This window comes from Drosophila novamexicana, unplaced genomic scaffold (assembly GCF_003285875.2).
Source record: "Drosophila novamexicana strain 15010-1031.04,08,12 unplaced genomic scaffold, DnovRS2.1 tig00000121-arrow-pilon, whole genome shotgun sequence".
Taxonomy (NCBI): domain Eukaryota; kingdom Metazoa; phylum Arthropoda; class Insecta; order Diptera; family Drosophilidae; genus Drosophila; species Drosophila novamexicana.
This window is the reverse complement of record NW_020824773.1, coordinates 3055198-3071982: the sequence shown is the minus strand read 5'-3', so window position 1 is coordinate 3071982 and position 16785 is coordinate 3055198. Positions and strand designations below refer to the sequence as shown.

Here is a 16785-nt window from a genome sequence, read left to right as displayed (position 1 = left end):
AGCTCAACTCTATATTTAGAATAGAATATTTTCCACTGCTTTCCGAGTCTAGGGGCTCGTTTACCAGATAGATAAGCCGCGAGCTGTATTACAATTTGTATGTCTATAGCGTTATGTATACTGATTTTCATTATTTTTTTATTGATCCGTCGAATCATTGACGTAAATTCAAAAATAAAGTCAAGTCATCAAGCACGCTTTGCTATAGCAAGGCGATCTTTGCACGTCGCGGGGCTTGGGCATGGGGCATGGGAATTGAGGGGAATCGCGAGATCAGGCAGGGTAGAGGTGTGTGAACACTGGCAGCACAAGCAGACAGTTGATGGTGATGCTGCTTATCAAGCTGAACTAGAAAAACAAGTCCATGGTTTAAAAATAAACACACGAAAAAATATTCCGCGAATTTTTAAACATTTTTTTTTTGCATTTCAAGAGACGCATGGAGGTAGGCTGATCAAAACCTTAACTGGTATATAAACAGACGTCATATAGGGATTACAAGGTGTACCAGTTCCTTAATAAAAAAATATTAAGGTCAGTTCCCTGATCAGAATGCTATATGACTTGTAGGCACGGGCAGCAGTTAACCCCATTTGGCATTTGGGCACCTTCATTTCTCCTTCCCAGAACACATGATAATATCCATGCGTATATGTTCGTCAGTTTATGCGAATGCCAAAAAAAACTAAACTGTTCTATCCATTCATGGCCTCGAAGCCGTTTGGCTGATGGCCATGGCCAATATTATAATAGAACGCAATGAATTTGGCTAGATCATCAAAATCTTTCCCGTCACCAGTTTTGCCAATATGCGAAAGTGGCCACAAAAAACGCTCTGGCAATTTGACAACAAGTCGCAACAGCCATGTGATGTCGGAGCGTAAGGCGTGGGTGGGCGCGTGTGGTGCGCATTAGGGGGTGGCGGCAGGTAGGCGTAACTACCATGTGCTTATGGGCGGGAAATTTCCTTTATAAACATACAAGGTAATGAAATAAAGAGTGTAAAAGGAAAAACTGATAATAAATTATATATAATAAAAAAGGTTAACGGCAAAGTAAAGAGAAATATCGAGAGAAGGTAACATTAGTTAGATCATTTATGTAGATCATCTAGAGTATATAGATCGCATAGATTATACCACATAAATAATATATATTATATATTAAATAGATAGGTGCACACATGTGAATTGTTTGCCCACATCGATCGAGAAAAGAATGGAAGGATACACAATACACCCAAAAAAGCAGAGTAGGTTACGATAATTAGACGAATGTAGATCTTATCGACAATATCTAATAACGATGTACATCAATTGCAGGCGATTTACGTACTCGAACGATATCGAATGGAAAACATAAATAAACAAAATAATTAAATTAGAGGTTGGCGAGGAAAACAAAAACAAATATCAGCAAGTGGAGCACAAATAGCGCTAAATGAGTCTTATCAAAGCGAGCGAAAGGCGCGCTATCAAAATAACAGCAAAAATGAATTGAAGAGCGGTAATGCAAATAAAATCTATATAAAAAAAAAAGACACAAACAAAAAGAAAAACAAAAATAAACTGAAACTTGCTACAGCGACAATGACAACCAGGCCTGTTGCCAAGCGGCGGCGGCCGCCACAATAACCCCTCCTCACACACACACAACTCCCCTCCGCTGGACAAACGCAGTGAAAAACCAAAACAATTGCCGAGCCTCCCGGCGAGCGGCCAATCAGCGTGTCCGACGTTTGACCTGAGGCGCGCGCGCGCCTCTCATAAAAACAAAGCGAAACAAGTGCCCAGCCGAGCCGAGCCGAGCCGAAGACGCAGCCGAACGCCAGCCGATCGTGCGGCCCCCGTTAATCATGTTCTAGTCGCATCGGGCAGTCACCAGCGGCAGCGCCGCCGCGGAGCGTATAAAAGGCCGACTGCAGCGAACAGTTGGCATCAGTTACTCGTGGACTGAGTAAATGGAAAGATCAAGTGAAACATTTAATTTCAGTGATCTGAAAATCAAATTGATTTTTGACAAAAAACTCTGGAGAAACATATGAAAGCACACACAAAAACCAACTGAGCCAAATAAAAAAAAAAAAAAATTTTAATACAAATTGTGATAATTAAATTGTGATATTTGACAAATTTCATTGTTTTTTGCCAAATCCAAACGCAAAATCAAAAGTTAATTTGTGCGCCATATTCCAAAGTCTTTAAAAGAAAATAATTTTCTTATTATTAATTTAAAAAAAAAAACAACAACAAAATGCCTGAGCTCATTGAACAAAGCAAAATTATGTAAGTACGAGTTGTACGAGAAGCAAGAAAAGATATCCAAACACACATATACATACATTACCACACCCAGAAACCTCTAGATGTTGCATGCCCCCAAAAAGTATTTTTAACAGAACACAAACTTTTCATTTTAACAAGACTGAATTCTTTGAATTATTTTGATGTGCAGAAAAAGAGCTAAACAAATATTAAAAATATGTTTTGTGCATATTATGATAAAATATATAAATAAAATGACTAAAGCTTATTTGTTTTACCGTCAAATTTTCTGAATCATTTCCTTACAAAGAATTATAAAAAACATGTTTATACCAAAGATTAACAACAAAAGAATTTACTACATTTTTTGTGAAGTTCAGGAAAATTTGAAATCGGACGTAAAAAATTTGCTTTATAAATTAATGTTTTTTTTTTATTCGTCGTTTCCCCGAACTATTCAAAATTTTGTTGACTAAATATTTTGAAGAACTTGTAGTGTTAAATTGGAAAAAACAAAACTTACTGTGTGGCTTAACACACGAAATCTCTATTTTCCATCTGAACTCTTTTTAAAATGTAATTCTAGCTCTATATTTTTTTTCTACTTTCCAAAGCAACACTTTATTCACGGCTCACCCACTGACCCACTGTCTTCTCAACTTACACTCATAAATTCCCTATTTTCCACTTACAGCTCCGCCAATGGCTGCGGTCTGCCCCAGCTGCACAAGCTGCGCCAGGATAATTGTGGCCTTTACAGCCACATCCGTGGCATTCCCACCTCGTATGGCGATGTTAGCTCTTTGACTGCTGGCGTGCGCAGCTTCGTAGAGGAAGCAGTTGCTCTGTGCCAGCCTGATCAGGTGCACATTTGCGATGGCTCCGAGCAGGAGAACAAGATGCTCATCAAGACGCTGCTGGAGTCGGGCACAATTGTGGCCTTGCCCAAGTACGAGAACTGCTGGCTGGCCAGGACCAATCCTGGTGATGTGGCCCGCGTGGAGTCTAAGACATTCATCTGCACCGAGACACGCGAGGAGACCATACCCACTCCCAAGGATGGCGTCAAGGGTACCCTGGGCAACTGGATTTCCCCTCTGGACATGGAGGCCGCTATTCAACAGCGCTTCCCTGGCTGCATGAAGGGTCGCACCATGTATGTGGTACCCTTCAGCATGGGTCCAGTGGGTTCACCACTCTCCAAGATCGGCATTGAAGTCACCGACTCCGCTTATGTGGTCGCTTCCATGCGCATCATGACCCGCATGGGCGCTTCTGTGCTCCAGCAGCTAGCCAAGAAGGAGGAGTTCGTGCGCGCCTTGCACTCTGTGGGCACACCAGCCAGTGGTGTAGTGGAGCAGCCTTCCTGGCCCTGCGATCCCGAGCGCACCATCATCTTGCACAAGCCCGCCGAGAATCTGATTGTCTCTTATGGCTCTGGCTATGGCGGTAACTCGCTGCTGGGCAAGAAGTGCTTCGCCCTGCGTATTGGCAGCACCATTGCCAAGCGGGAGGGCTGGCTGGCCGAGCACATGCTCATCCTGGGCATCACCGATCCCAAGGGCGTCAAGAAGTACATCACTGCCGCCTTTCCCTCGGCCTGTGGCAAAACCAATCTGGCCATGTTGAACCCCTCCCTGTCTAGCTACAAGGTGGAGTGCGTGGGCGATGACATCGCCTGGATGAAGTTCGACTCACAGGGTGTGCTGCGTGCCATCAATCCCGAGAATGGCTTCTTCGGCGTTGCACCTGGCACCTCCGTGGAGACCAATCCCATTGCCATGAACACCGTCTTCAAGAACACCATCTTCACCAATGTGGCCTCCACTTCTGATGGCGGCGTCTACTGGGAGGGCATGGAGAGCAGTCTGGCTCCTAATGTACAGATCACCGATTGGTTGGGCAAGCCCTGGACCAAGGAATCGGGCAAACCTGCTGCTCATCCTAACTCCCGCTTCTGCACACCGGCCGCCCAGTGTCCCATTATCGATGGTGCCTGGGAGGATCCAGCTGGCGTGCCCATCTCTGCCATGCTCTTTGGCGGTCGTCGCCCAGCTGGCGTGCCCTTAATTTATGAGGCTCGCGACTGGACACATGGTGTCTTCATTGGCGCCGCCATGCGCAGTGAGTCGACAGCTGCGGCTGAGCACAAGGGCAAGGTGATCATGCACGATCCCTTCGCAATGCGTCCCTTCTTTGGCTACAACTTTGGCGACTACGTGGCCCATTGGCTGAGCATGGAGAAGCGCGGCCAGGTGCCCAAGATTTTCCATGTCAACTGGTTCCGCAAGAGCGATACTGGCAAATTCATGTGGCCCGGATACGGAGAGAACTCTCGTGTGCTTGACTGGATCCTGCGCCGTGTCAATGGTGAACCCTGTTACGTGGAGTCTGCCATTGGTCGCATACCCGCCGCTGGTGAACTCAACTTGGCAGGCATGAAGGAGCAGATCGATGTGGAGCAACTGTTCTCGCTCCCCAAGGAGTTCTGGACACAGGAGGTAGAGGCTATACGCAACTACTTCGAGACGCAAGTGGGCGCTGATCTGCCCGCCAGCATCTATGCGGAACTGGACAAGCTGAAAGGGCTCGTTGCCGACTTGTAACTGCAGTTGCCCAGCAGAGAATTAATCACAAATCTTTCACCCGCACGCACACAAACACGCATCTTTACCCGCCTTGCACCACCTATATACCTAAGCAAAACTATCCCACGAAACCTGCAAACATATAACCCATAACCCCGCCCACAAAAACCAACATATATACTCTATATAACCCGAAGACTATGCTAACAATTTATTTTTTCACTTAGTCGTTTCTCTAGAGTTTAAGCCGCAGACTTCCAAAACTATTTATTATATAAGTGTTTAGCCTTAAGTCTTAAGTTAAGATCTGTATAAAAGAAAAAAACAAATAATGAAGAAAACAAAAAAGTAAAAACATAAAATTCTAATAAAACCAAAATATTTTATCATAAACAGATTTGCATTTCTTTTTCTACTCTTTTGAAAAGCAAATTAATAAATAAGCTAAAAGGTAATACTTTAACAAACAAAACAACATTTTAGCAATAATATTATAAAATATGTCTACTGTAAAAACTTTAATTGTGTAGCTTCCACATATTGGACTATGCATAGATCATCCATCTGGCAATCAGTAACAATCAATGAAATTTAGATATTTTGCTACAAAACAAAAATGGTTTTAAAAAAAGTTCACTTCAGTTCTCGCAAGATTTTATGTTCACATAAAAAAAAAACAAAAATGAGATCAAAGGAAAAAGGAAAAAAAATATATATATTTATTTTTACTAAATTTTTGTGTTTTATACTGTTTTTTTCAATTTTTTTTTTATAATAAAGGTAAAATATAAAGTCTTTATAATTATAGTTCTATAATTTATATAATTAATTTTAAGTACACTACCAACACTTTAACATTTAAATCTTAAGATTAAGCTCAAGATTCTGAAGAAACTTGCCGCAAAATACAATGAATGACATTATTCAAAAGGACCTTTAATTTAAAACAAAAGTGAACTTTAATTCTTAAGAGATTTTAAGTTCAGATTCAAAGCAGAATAAATTCAAAACAGAAAATATAAATTATATTAAGTCAAAAGAATTTTATATAACTTTCTTAAAACACCAGCATTCTTAACTTAAAAAGTTCTTAGCTAGGTAACAGTTGATTAATAATATAAAAGAAATTAAAAGGAGCAGCCAAATTTGCCACCAAAAGACTTAACCACAAAAAAAAAATCATATTCCCTAAAGCAAAACTACATAAAGCCATTATTAAGGCTAATTAGTGATAGAAGAGCAAGCTCTTTGATTAAAAATATAAAATCGGATGTGCACGAAAATGTATACTTTAATATATTTACATAATATTAAGCAATACTTTGAACCACAAACCAAAGGCAAAAAACGAAAACAGCATTTTTGAAAAGAGCTCTCAACAAGTGAAGGACTTCCAGGCTGGAAGTGAGCTTTATTTGTGTTGTGGTTGCGGCTGAGCGAAAGCTTCATTTGGCCAGCAACAAAAATGCAGCCGAGGCGCGTGGCATGCCACAGTTCAGCTCGAGCTGCGTGCGCGCTCGGTCGGGCCATATTCTCCGGCAGCCAGCAAGCGGCACCAGTTGCAGCGCGCGTTCAAGCGGAAACGGAAGTGCAGCGCAGCAGCCAACAGCAACAACAAGAACAACAACAACAACAACAAAACAACAAAAACTGTGCAAACTGTTGCTCGGCTAAACGCGTGGTTTTCCGAGTGTCGCAACGCAATTGAGACAATTAGAAAATTAAATTCGGGAAATTAAGAACAAGCGGTGTTTGCAGAAAATTAATGAAAATAAGAGAAAATACATTTTTTTAAAATGGTAAAAATTAAAGTTGATTTCAACAGTTGTACAGTTATGTGAGCTGTATGTGTGGGTGTGTGTGTGTGAGTGTGAATGCTGCTAAGCTGCGATTTGACATGTTGATTTATGCGCTGCCTCTCACCAATACACGCGCGCTTCATCTGCCACTCTGTGTGTATGTCTGCTTATGTGTCTGTGTGTGTATGCCTGTCTATCTGTGTGTCTGTGTGTGTGTGTGTGGAGGTGTGTTTTACGCTGGGATTATGCGTGTTGTGCCTGTTGGCACTTGTTGCGCTTATGCCTCGCACACAGGACACTCGCTTAATTGCTAATCCTCGCGCCCAACTTTGACGCCAGACGCGTCTAATAACACGTAAATTGCCACAAAACGTTGCCCACCTGTCACTGTTCTCCCTAGCACTCCCTCGGCAGTCCGCAAATGACGCATTTAAAAGCAAATTGGCCGCCGAAAGAAACTGCTCCCCACTTAATATGCCATCAACATGAGATTTGCGCAAATGGCGCGCGCCAAGAATTATGTGTGGCAATAAAATCGATTGACTACGCCGGGGGGACAGCTAAGGGCGACGGGCCGGCGGCATGAGGGCTGCTCTAATAACTAAGTTTCTGAACGTGACTTTTGGCCCACAATTCTAATTTGAACCGAGCAGCTGACCAGAGACCGCCTTAACCGCTAAGCGAATCGCACAGGGCGCCGCTAAATAGGCTACAGTTTCCTGATGTCTCTGGTATATTGTTTGATCCTAAGTGTTTTATGGACTTTCCTTGTTTATGCTTTGGCCATACACTTCGTACACATAGACAGACATACAGTATCACACACACACAAGCACACTGACATGCATACGCATTTATTTTTACAACAAACGCTAATTCTGTAGCCAAGTGCTGGTCAGAGCTTGGCATTAGGTGCAGAGGCGTGTGTTAAGGAGGGGGCAACAGCAGAAACAGCATTGTGTGGCTGCTGAGAAAATATTTACGTTTGCTTAATGTGTGTGTGTGTATGTGTGTGTGGGTGTTAAATATGTGCTTAACGGGTGCGGGCATGTAATTAAGCAAAGTTTACTAAAAGGGTTGTCCAGGAAAGACCACAAAATACCAGCTAAAGTGTGAGCTAAAGTGGCTATGCACTCAGAGAAATAATAAACCTCTTCTTAGATTGAGTAAAAAGTATGCTAGATTTCATAAAATACACTTTAACATTAAGAAATAATAATAAAACGCTCTTAATTAAAGTAGAAAATGGCTTCAATTATGTCTCTGATTATTGTATCTAGAATGGAATAACAATTTAGAGGAATTTGCAGTCTTGAAATAAGCTTTAGGTCAACATTTCACTTATGCTAAGTACTGTATCTGAGCCTTGAATTAGGGCATTATCTCAAGATATGTAGAACTTGTTTAAAGTTTAAACTTCTGCTTAAATTTATATTATTCCCTTATTTTCTCTGAGTGTATGCCTAACCACAATTTAATAGCTGCAAGAAATGCACTTGAGTTCATTACACTCCAGGATGTTAACAGGGACCTGATACTCATAAGGCAGCAGACGCAAAGTTTGCGCTGGAGTTCACAGACATTTGAACTTTTTTTGATGACTGCTAGCCAACTATTTCATTTCGCACGCGTAATACTCACACAAATTACATTGTCAATTCAGTCGAGTCTTTCAAATATGCAAATCCTTTTCGTGCTCACCCTTTTTTTTTTTTGGCCCTCATGCGACTGCCTTTTCTACCCACACAAATCGTACGCTAAATCAAATCAGTTTCAGTCGGTTTGACCCTCAGGTTATTTGGATCGAAAGTGTGCATAATATCCTATTACAGTCGAGCTACATTACGACAAACCTATCTGTAGAAACTGGGTAATTGTAAAAGCAGTTTCCGTTTCCATAGTTAAATGTTCAGGCAGGTTTGTATTAGCATTTCTTCTTCTTTACATAAATCATTTGATTATATCCTTGAAAATCACTTCATCGGAAAAAGCTCATAGTATTTAAATACATTTCAGCAATTTCTACGAAACAGTGCAATACAAATTGTTCAAATTTTTTTTTTTTTTCTTAGAAAAAAAAATTGCTACTAAATGCCAAAGCACAAATTTTTTGCTGTCACTAGATTTTTAAATGTAAATAATAAAAAACGTTTTTAGCCCTGCATAACTACTTTTTTTCATTGAAAGGAACTTTGAGAGCTTTTCCTATTACATTTTTTTTATCACAGAAAATTGTTGAAGCCTCTTTAGTGGACTTTAGGGATGTTTCGAAACTTTTGGCTGTTGCCTGCCTTTTTTTATCACAAAAAATCGTTGGAACTCTTCAAGAGTCTTTTGGCTATTACAAAATGTTTCAAGGCCTTCTTTAAGTTTGTAATTGTAAAGTTTCACAGCAAACATTTTAAAAAATGACGAAATGTTTTTAAAGCCTTCATTTGGTCATTTAGTTCACTATAGAGATGAAAGACTGTAAAAATTGGTTGCATAGTAAAACAGTACTATTGCTTATAGTACGTTATTTTAAAGTTAAGTGGTACAATATTAATCTAAATGAATTATTATAAGCAACAAGTTCATCGTAAGGAAGTACTACTGTATACAAAGACCAGAAAAGAGTATATAATGTATTCAAGGCACTATAGCGCTGTTTTACTGTATAACCTTTAAAAGTTTGTGGTTTACACCAATTTGTTGCTTCAGTCGACATTTCATCAATTATTTAACTCTAACTTTGTCTTTCAAGCATCAAAGGCAATCTGACTGATAGACCAATTGGTTGAGCGAATTAGCCTTTACAGTTAAAGCTAAGTTAAAGCTAAAGCTAAATTTATTGTCATGCATAAGCTTTTACTTCTTGATAAACCCGACTGCTGCCTAGTTAAAATCTAGTTAAAATTCTTTCAAATTCAATGCATAAAATACAATGACATAAGCCACAACCGAAGCTTTTGTGCGAGATAGCTTCTGGTTGGGGTTGGGCATAGATGTATCATTCATGCATATACAATACAAATAATGCCAAAAGAAACCCAAAATGAAGACCAGTTGAATGTGAGTTGACACACGCCTTTATTGGCAGACAGTTGAAAGCTGAAGCTGCTTAGTTGGGATGGTTTTTATCCCATTGATTTGTTGTTGGCTGTCCACAGAATTTGCACAGCCAAAAGTGTTGTGTCCATGCGTTTGGCTGGTCTTGAACGAATCTGAACTGTTTTCTATTCAACATTTTCATGATTATTCCATCTATGTCACAGTCCTGACCCTCCTACTGCTTTCCACCTGTTCCTTTCTGTCTATCTGGTTATGATTGGTTGCGATGGCAACAGGCCTGGTTACGTATTTCCCAAGCTAACGATTGACAAAATGCAGAAAATTATTGCGAAATACCCTGTAATTAGGTCCAAAAGCTTGCTCATGCTCATAGGTCGGCGTAGTACGAGCCTAATATGCTGCTGCCCTTTTATTTGGGTAAGGAAAATAATTTAATACAATAATATATTGAATACTTTAAATTTCAGAAAAAATACATTTGGGTAGGCTTGAGCAAAAACAAACATGGATAGATCGAGAATGTAATAGGCCGAAACTTCGATCAACTTTGACATTCAAGAAAAACGTTGAAACAACCTTCTACCCAGAGAGAAAACTAATAGGAAAGTTAACAGCAATGTTTTGGCAACTTTAATAGATTTTAGCCCAGTTTTATATGTCTGTCATGCTTTTCGCATTTAATCTCGCACAACGTAAACATGGCAAAACTATTCCAAGCGTAATATACTCCCAGTGGAAACCATATTAAGTCTGTATAAGAACCAACAGGTACCATATAAATACTCATTTGTACGTACATACATATGTACGTATTCGTATTCGCATTCATATTATTTGCTTTACAATATGAACACGTATTCACGCTTTGTGTTCACGGTTCTGTGTCTGCGGCGAGTGAGTGGGTGTCCGGCTATTTGTGTGGGGCACAGACAATAGATAAGTTAGTTTCAGCGAGGGGGTCAGGTGGCTGCAAAAGCAATGCGAAAAACGAGAATGGCAACAGTTGGGATTCACGTTACGAGCCATGCGGACAGCAGCTGGAACAAGAGCTGGACAATAAAATGAGACACTAGATTTCGTCATGTAAGTGACGGGGCAATTTTATGTCAGGATTAATATTATTATTATTTTTCTCGTTCATACCCTGAAACAACATAATTAGTAAAACGGGGCATAAGAGAGTTGTCTAGCAAAACAGTCCTATGTATTCAGGATTAGTTGTAGAAGCCACTCGACTGTCCCTTTACATGATCTGATGCAAAAGGTTAAGCAAGCTCTTGCATTTCGTCTCAAACTCAATAATATACGAGAGCAGCTTTTTTGCAGCCCCAAAACTAATTACAGGATATCTTTCGGTAAAACCCTCTACGCTTAAGCATTCAGTCCGGCTTTTATTGACACCGGGGAGCAGACAGTCATAAAACTATAGTACAAATAGCTTGTATGGGCGTTTTGGTGCTACAATCAAAAGAAAATCAGTTGACAGCTACCCTCACCAGAACTTTCAGTCATACTGCAAAATGCTCAACACTTTCCCAGGTAATGTCGTAAGAAACTGGACAACTTACTACACCTGAGTCAGTGGCAAAAGCGGCAGACGCAGCTGAGTTCGAGTCAGTCGCAGACTCGACTCAAGTTAAGCAACTGCTGCAAACTGCTTGAGAAAACTTCTCGAACAAATCTTTTGTAGCCAATACAATAAGTAAAGTGTGGCAGGTGTGTGTGACAGCGTGTCTGTGTGTGCCAGCGTGTGTGTGAAAGGTGTGTAGGTGTGTGCGGTCTGTTGTGAGTTGGCAAATTGCGAAGCCAAAGCAAGTAAAACGGTAAGAGTGCTCTAGTCGTGTGTGCTCAACTAGCAGAACGGTATCAAAGCAATACAATCAATAAATCAATTCTGAAAACTCGATATGTATCGATTTTAATGAAATACTGAGGCGAAATTGCGATATCTATCGACTTGTGCATATATGCATATCAATCATATATATATTCGTAGATGGACAACAATTATACAACCAATTTAACCCATTTACAATGTGTTACAGGGTATAACATTAATTTTTAACGCACAGCAAGAGAAACTGTTGCATGCAACATGGCTGGGAAGCTTGCAGCGCGAACGCTTTGGCTTAATACAGGCCACCAATACAGGCCGCAAGAGGGGCTGGCAGTTAGGTGGTGAGGAGGAAAGAGGGCGGGCTTGGATCGCTGTGGGCGTGGGTGTCTCGGGGCTAACCACGGCCACTTGGGCTGTCAACTTAAAGTGAGATGAACGTACATTTCACAACAATTTGCTGACACACGCGAGGCATTTAATGCTGAAAATGTGTACAGCTATTGGAGGGTGGAAGAGGGAAGGGGTGGGGGTGATGTGGCACTCAGTAGAGCCCTTTTATGAGTTTTAGTTTTTATTTTAGTTTGCATTATTTTATTAAATAAAGATAAAACCATAAATTATGTTTGCCCACTGCGTGCGAGTGTGTGCATGTGTGTGTGTGTGTTGAGTAATGGCCCATGATATTTACACATGAGTGGCATTCAACTTACAGCAGCTGCCGCAGTAAATCTACCCTCGCAGAACCACGCCCAATCCTCGCCAGCATTTGGTAAATATGGCACAGCAGCAGCATAGCTGGGATGGCGGCGATGCCTCTGCCGCCGGCACGGGCTACGGCGTTCATGGACATACACCTACACATACACATACACACACACATGGTGGACACAAGACGCCAGCGCGTGCGGCCAGCAATCCGTTGCCGTATAAAGGCGCCACGCCCAAATCGCCCAGGTGAGTCGACCAGTTCGAAGCAGTTGTTGAAGCAACAATTTTACACTGGACTCGCCACACAGAAGCTACCATGCGGCGCCGCCCTCGGTATATGCCACGCCCACACAGTCAAGTAGCAACTATGCCTATGGCAGCTATGATCCGCCACCGCCGCGTAGCCCGAAGATAACGACAACCTATGCGAATGACAGCTGCGATGAGGGAAGCAGCTCCACGCCCTCCTCATACTATCAAACGCCCACCTCGGGCTCCATGGATGATTCCTGTTCGCTGCTCAGCGGTCAAGCGATGCGCAGTCCCAAATCGCCGTGCAAATTTGTTTTCGATGCAGTCAGTCCAGGCGCTGGCATGGATCAGTCGGCACTGGGCAAGAAATTTGAGTATTATGAGCCCATATCGCCGGACGATGGTTCGCTGTACTATGAGCCGCCCAGCTCGCCGCGTCGTCAGGGCTCCAAGAAGCTAATGCGGGCACAACCTCAGCAGCTGGAGCAGCGGCCGCAGTTAACCACCAGTCAAGGCAGTAGCAAGCGGCGGCGGGATGAATGGGAGCTGCCGGTAATAACCAAAATCGATGCACGTTGCCTGAATGCAACGGCAGCGGCAGCAGCGGCAGGCATATCCACGGGCTACTCCAGTGGCAGCTACTTCACTCTGAAGCGGGACTCGTGCGTCACAGAGTGCACACAGCTGTCGATGGAGTCGGGAGAGAGCCAGACACAGCACACGAACAGCACGCTGGTGACCACCACCACCACCAGCTTCAGCTACACGGACACGGATGCAGGCGGCCAACAGCAACAGCAGCAGCAGCTGCATCGCCAGCGCCGTCATGCCATTAACATCACCTCGAATCCAGGGTATCAGGTGCTGCACAGTTCACACTCCACCTTGGATCGCACCTGCTCGGATAGCGTTGTCTCGCTGCGCTATCGCAAATCTACAAGTGACCTGACCCAGGATGCCGAGCATGAGCTCAGCGGCTGTAAGCCGTCTAAGCCCAAGCGTGATGCTGTCGAGTACAAGCCGCGGCGCAGGGGTAGCTCTAAGGGTGGGCTTGCCTACTTGGCCAGTCGGCGCAGCTCACGCGAGTCCATGAAGAGCGCCTGCTCGAATGCTTCCATATTCTCCAACGATGACATCGGACCGTTGGCCTTCCAGAGCTCCAATCGCGGACGACAGCGACGCACCTCCAACTTTTTGGAGCTTCCAGGTGGGTAAAACTTTTTTAAATATCGAAATTTGAAAGCTTTGTCAGGGTCAAGTGTTTTGCTATTCCACCCATATTCTGGCCGTGAAATAATTAAAATTTACTAACTCAATTCCATCCAGTGGCCACAAAGGAATAACAATACATTTTTCATAAGATCTATGGAAAGTCTGACTTTTCCGCGTATTTTCCGTTAGGAGGGGTGAATTTGTTAAAACAGGTGAAAACGTTTTTAGTTTTGTGTCAGTTGAAAACGATCGGAATGTTACTTATCCAATGAAGATTCATAAAATAAGTTTATGGTGATCGGATGAAAAACAAAAACGTATATACAAATATTTTGACCCATTGTTCATCCCTGCAGAAGAAATATTTCAAAGTGTGCACTAAGCTCGGAAAAGTAAAGCAGAGCAAATGATACAGCTAACTAGTTCTTATATTCATTCAGTCAATCAATCAATCAACATGATAACAAATATATATATAAAAGGAATCTAATTTCATCCCTCTACTAGTTCCCGATCATGTACGTCCGCGCGTATGCTCGCTGCCGGAGCGCCCGTACAATCCACGGGCCAGCGATGATCTCTATCGGCTGCGCCACTTCTCCATCAGCAAAGGCAACGTGGTCAATTGTGGGGACTCGATAATTTCGCGCCGTTCGCGCAGCAACACAAGTGTTAATTCCACCAACAGTCGGGCCAGCGAACGTTCGCCGTTTGAGGGCAGCTGCTGTGGTGCAGGCTATGCGAACGTGGACTCGCTGCCCGCCTCGCCGGACGAATCGGAGAATATGGAGCCGCCCCCGCCGGCACGCTATCGTGTCGTCATGCTGGGCGATGCGGGCGTGGGCAAAACGGCGCTGGTCAATCAATTCATGACCTCGGAGTATATGCACACCTACGATGCGAGCCTAGGTAAGTTGATAACTCTTGACGGTCCAGCCATCTGTCCAGATGATCGGGGCGGAGTGCACAGAGTGAGTAGTTATTGCTACCCTTAGATGGAACCTATGCGTGTCGTATGATCCACAGTCGATCCCATGCCGCTGGTTTCCGCTTGCGTCTATAGAGTTTAATTCTGATCTGAGTTTTAGACGATGAGTTCGGCGAGAAGACGGTCAGCGTTCTGCTCGATGATGAGGAGTCCGACATGGTATTCATCGATCATCCCAGCGTTGAGATGAGCGTGGAAAATTCCCTGTCCACATATGAGCCGCATGGCTGCGTGGTGGTCTTCTCTGTGGTGGACAAGGGCTCCTTTCGCATTGCCGAGGAGATTATCAACTATTTGTGGCAGGAGAATTACACCAAGGATAAGGCCGTCATACTTGTGGGCAACAAGGCGGACCTGGCTCGTGCACGGCTTATCACGACACAGGGTAAGTTATTGGGTTTGAGCGGATTATAAATAGAGATGGCAAACGATACGATTAAACACGACACATTGAAATGAAGTGCAAGGAGAATATAAAATATACAGATTCAAACAAGTACTGCAAAGTACTACAAACGAGCTGATGGGTATTAATGAGTACTAATAAGTTTCTTCAATACTTATGAGTATTGATGATAAGTAAAAAGTATAGAATATATTTAAGAGTAAATATGAAAATTGACGAATATCGTAAGTATAAATACAGATGGGTATGTGTTGAGTTTATAAAGAATATTTAAAATGCGTATGAGTATTAATGAGTATTGAAAACGGTTCCAATGAATATTTTATTTTTAAGTAGTTATGAGTATTGAAGCCTGTTTAATAATATATTTAAAGTACTTGTGAGTATAAAGAGTAAGAGCAGATTAAACAGGAGTAATAAATATTTGATAATATTTCGTTTAAGAACTAGTTCAATTCGTACTAAATATTGTGGAACTCCAACAACTCCAATCAACACGCACCCATCTCTAGCAAGTAGGGTGAGCCTAGGCAGGACTGTAACGGAAATCCCACGACTTAATTATGATTTCTCATTTCTCATTTCATATTTCATGTTTCACTTTTGGCCACAGAGGGCAAAACATTGGCCGCCTCACGCGATGCCAAATTTATTGAGACGTCCAGCGGCATACAGCACAATGTCGATGAGCTGCTAGTCGGCATACTGAAGCAGGTAAGCGCAGAGGGGGTTGGATTGGAGCTCAGTTCAGGGTGGGATCGGCTTTGCGGTTATTCCGGTTTAGGTGCGAAATACACGCAACTCATTGATGCATGCGAAAATTGTGCAGGAAATAACTTAAATGGATTTGCGGTGAGCGGCAGAGCGAATGGCGTTCGGGTATTGGTTTAGTGGTTTAGTGGTACAGCCTTTCGCATCGGTTCACTAATTAATGAAAATTGAGTAGAGCCGGCTAGACGGACACGTTAATGTTATTAAAACTGGGCCATCGAGCGAGGGGCTACAATTTTTCGATACACATGTTACATTTACAGATGCGGCTTAAGGAGACGCGCGAGAAGAAAGCTACCTCATCGAAGATGAAAACCTCACGCACTCACATTTCGCTGCATCTGGCCAAGGAAATCCTACAAAAAATTTGCCTTAGCGACATTTCCAAATCCAAAAGCTGTGAAAATCTTCATGTGCTATAAAAAACTTGGAAAATTTGAAACAGAAAATTTCCCCAACAAGCAGGCGCAACAAATCAATAGCCGAAAAAAAGAAAATAATAATAATAAACAGAGCTAAACAAAAAATTATTTTGCTAGCATTTAAAAATGTAAAAGAATGCATAAAAAAATATGTATGTATACAAGCTCCCTATAAAGCCCATATACCATATAAACCATATAACATATATATTCGTATTATATAGCCAATGCTCAGCTTGCATGTTTTGATGTTCTCTTTTTAAAGGCGTTTTTACGAGTATTATAAACATATACAAATTATTATGAATGTTGAGACAAGAAAAACAAAATATGTTACAGCCAATTTGTGTACGATATAAACCTATAGTATATGTATGTATATGTGCGGGTTGTGGATTAAACTTGAGAACAGGTGTTGAGCAGAAAATGTTATAAATCATGTTGCAGACAATTGGTAGTATTTGCCATAATATTAAGGCTCGATTCT

General features: G+C 42.2%; 2 protein-coding genes across 3 annotated transcripts; both read left to right on the top strand.

Annotated features, from left to right (window-relative positions):
* Positions 1–2089: 2089 nt before the first annotated feature.
* On the top strand, positions 2090–5215 carry LOC115757844 (phosphoenolpyruvate carboxykinase [GTP]). The gene is made up of 2 exons (XM_030698278.1): positions 2090–2285; positions 2959–5215. Exons 1-2 carry the CDS (start codon positions 2254–2256, stop codon positions 4868–4870), a joined length of 1944 nt encoding a protein of 647 aa, XP_030554138.1. The 5' UTR covers positions 2090–2253; the 3' UTR covers positions 4871–5215.
* Positions 5216–12166: 6951 nt separating this feature from the next.
* LOC115758099 lies at positions 12167–16402 on the top strand. Of its 2 annotated transcripts, none has more exons than XM_030698624.1 (6): positions 12167–12493; positions 12556–13706; positions 14219–14620; positions 14800–15084; positions 15719–15819; positions 16140–16402. In XM_030698624.1, the coding sequence occupies exons 1-6, from the start codon at positions 12315–12317 to the stop codon at positions 16296–16298; spliced, it is 2277 nt and encodes a 758-aa protein (XP_030554484.1). In that variant the 5' UTR covers positions 12167–12314; the 3' UTR covers positions 16299–16402. The 2 variants fall into 2 exon arrangements, with proteins under 2 accessions (XP_030554484.1, XP_030554483.1); XM_030698623.1 differs by having other exon boundaries at positions 14794–15084.
* Positions 16403–16785: the final 383 nt, after the last annotated feature.

Coding starts and splice junctions, on each gene's coding strand:
- LOC115757844 (XM_030698278.1), top strand. CDS start 2,254: ATGCCTGAGCTCATTGAACAAAGCAAAATTAT. Junction 2,286..2,958: donor ATTGAACAAAGCAAAATTAT/GTAAGTACGAGT, acceptor TTCCACTTACAG/CTCCGCCAATGGCTGCGGTC.
- LOC115758099 (XM_030698623.1), top strand. CDS start 12,315: ATGGCACAGCAGCAGCATAGCTGGGATGGCGGCGATGCCTCTGCCGCC. Junction 12,494..12,555: donor GCCACGCCCAAATCGCCCAG/GTGAGTCGACCA, acceptor CTCGCCACACAG/AAGCTACCATGCGGCGCCGC. Junction 13,707..14,218: donor CAACTTTTTGGAGCTTCCAG/GTGGGTAAAACT, acceptor TCCCTCTACTAG/TTCCCGATCATGTACGTCCG.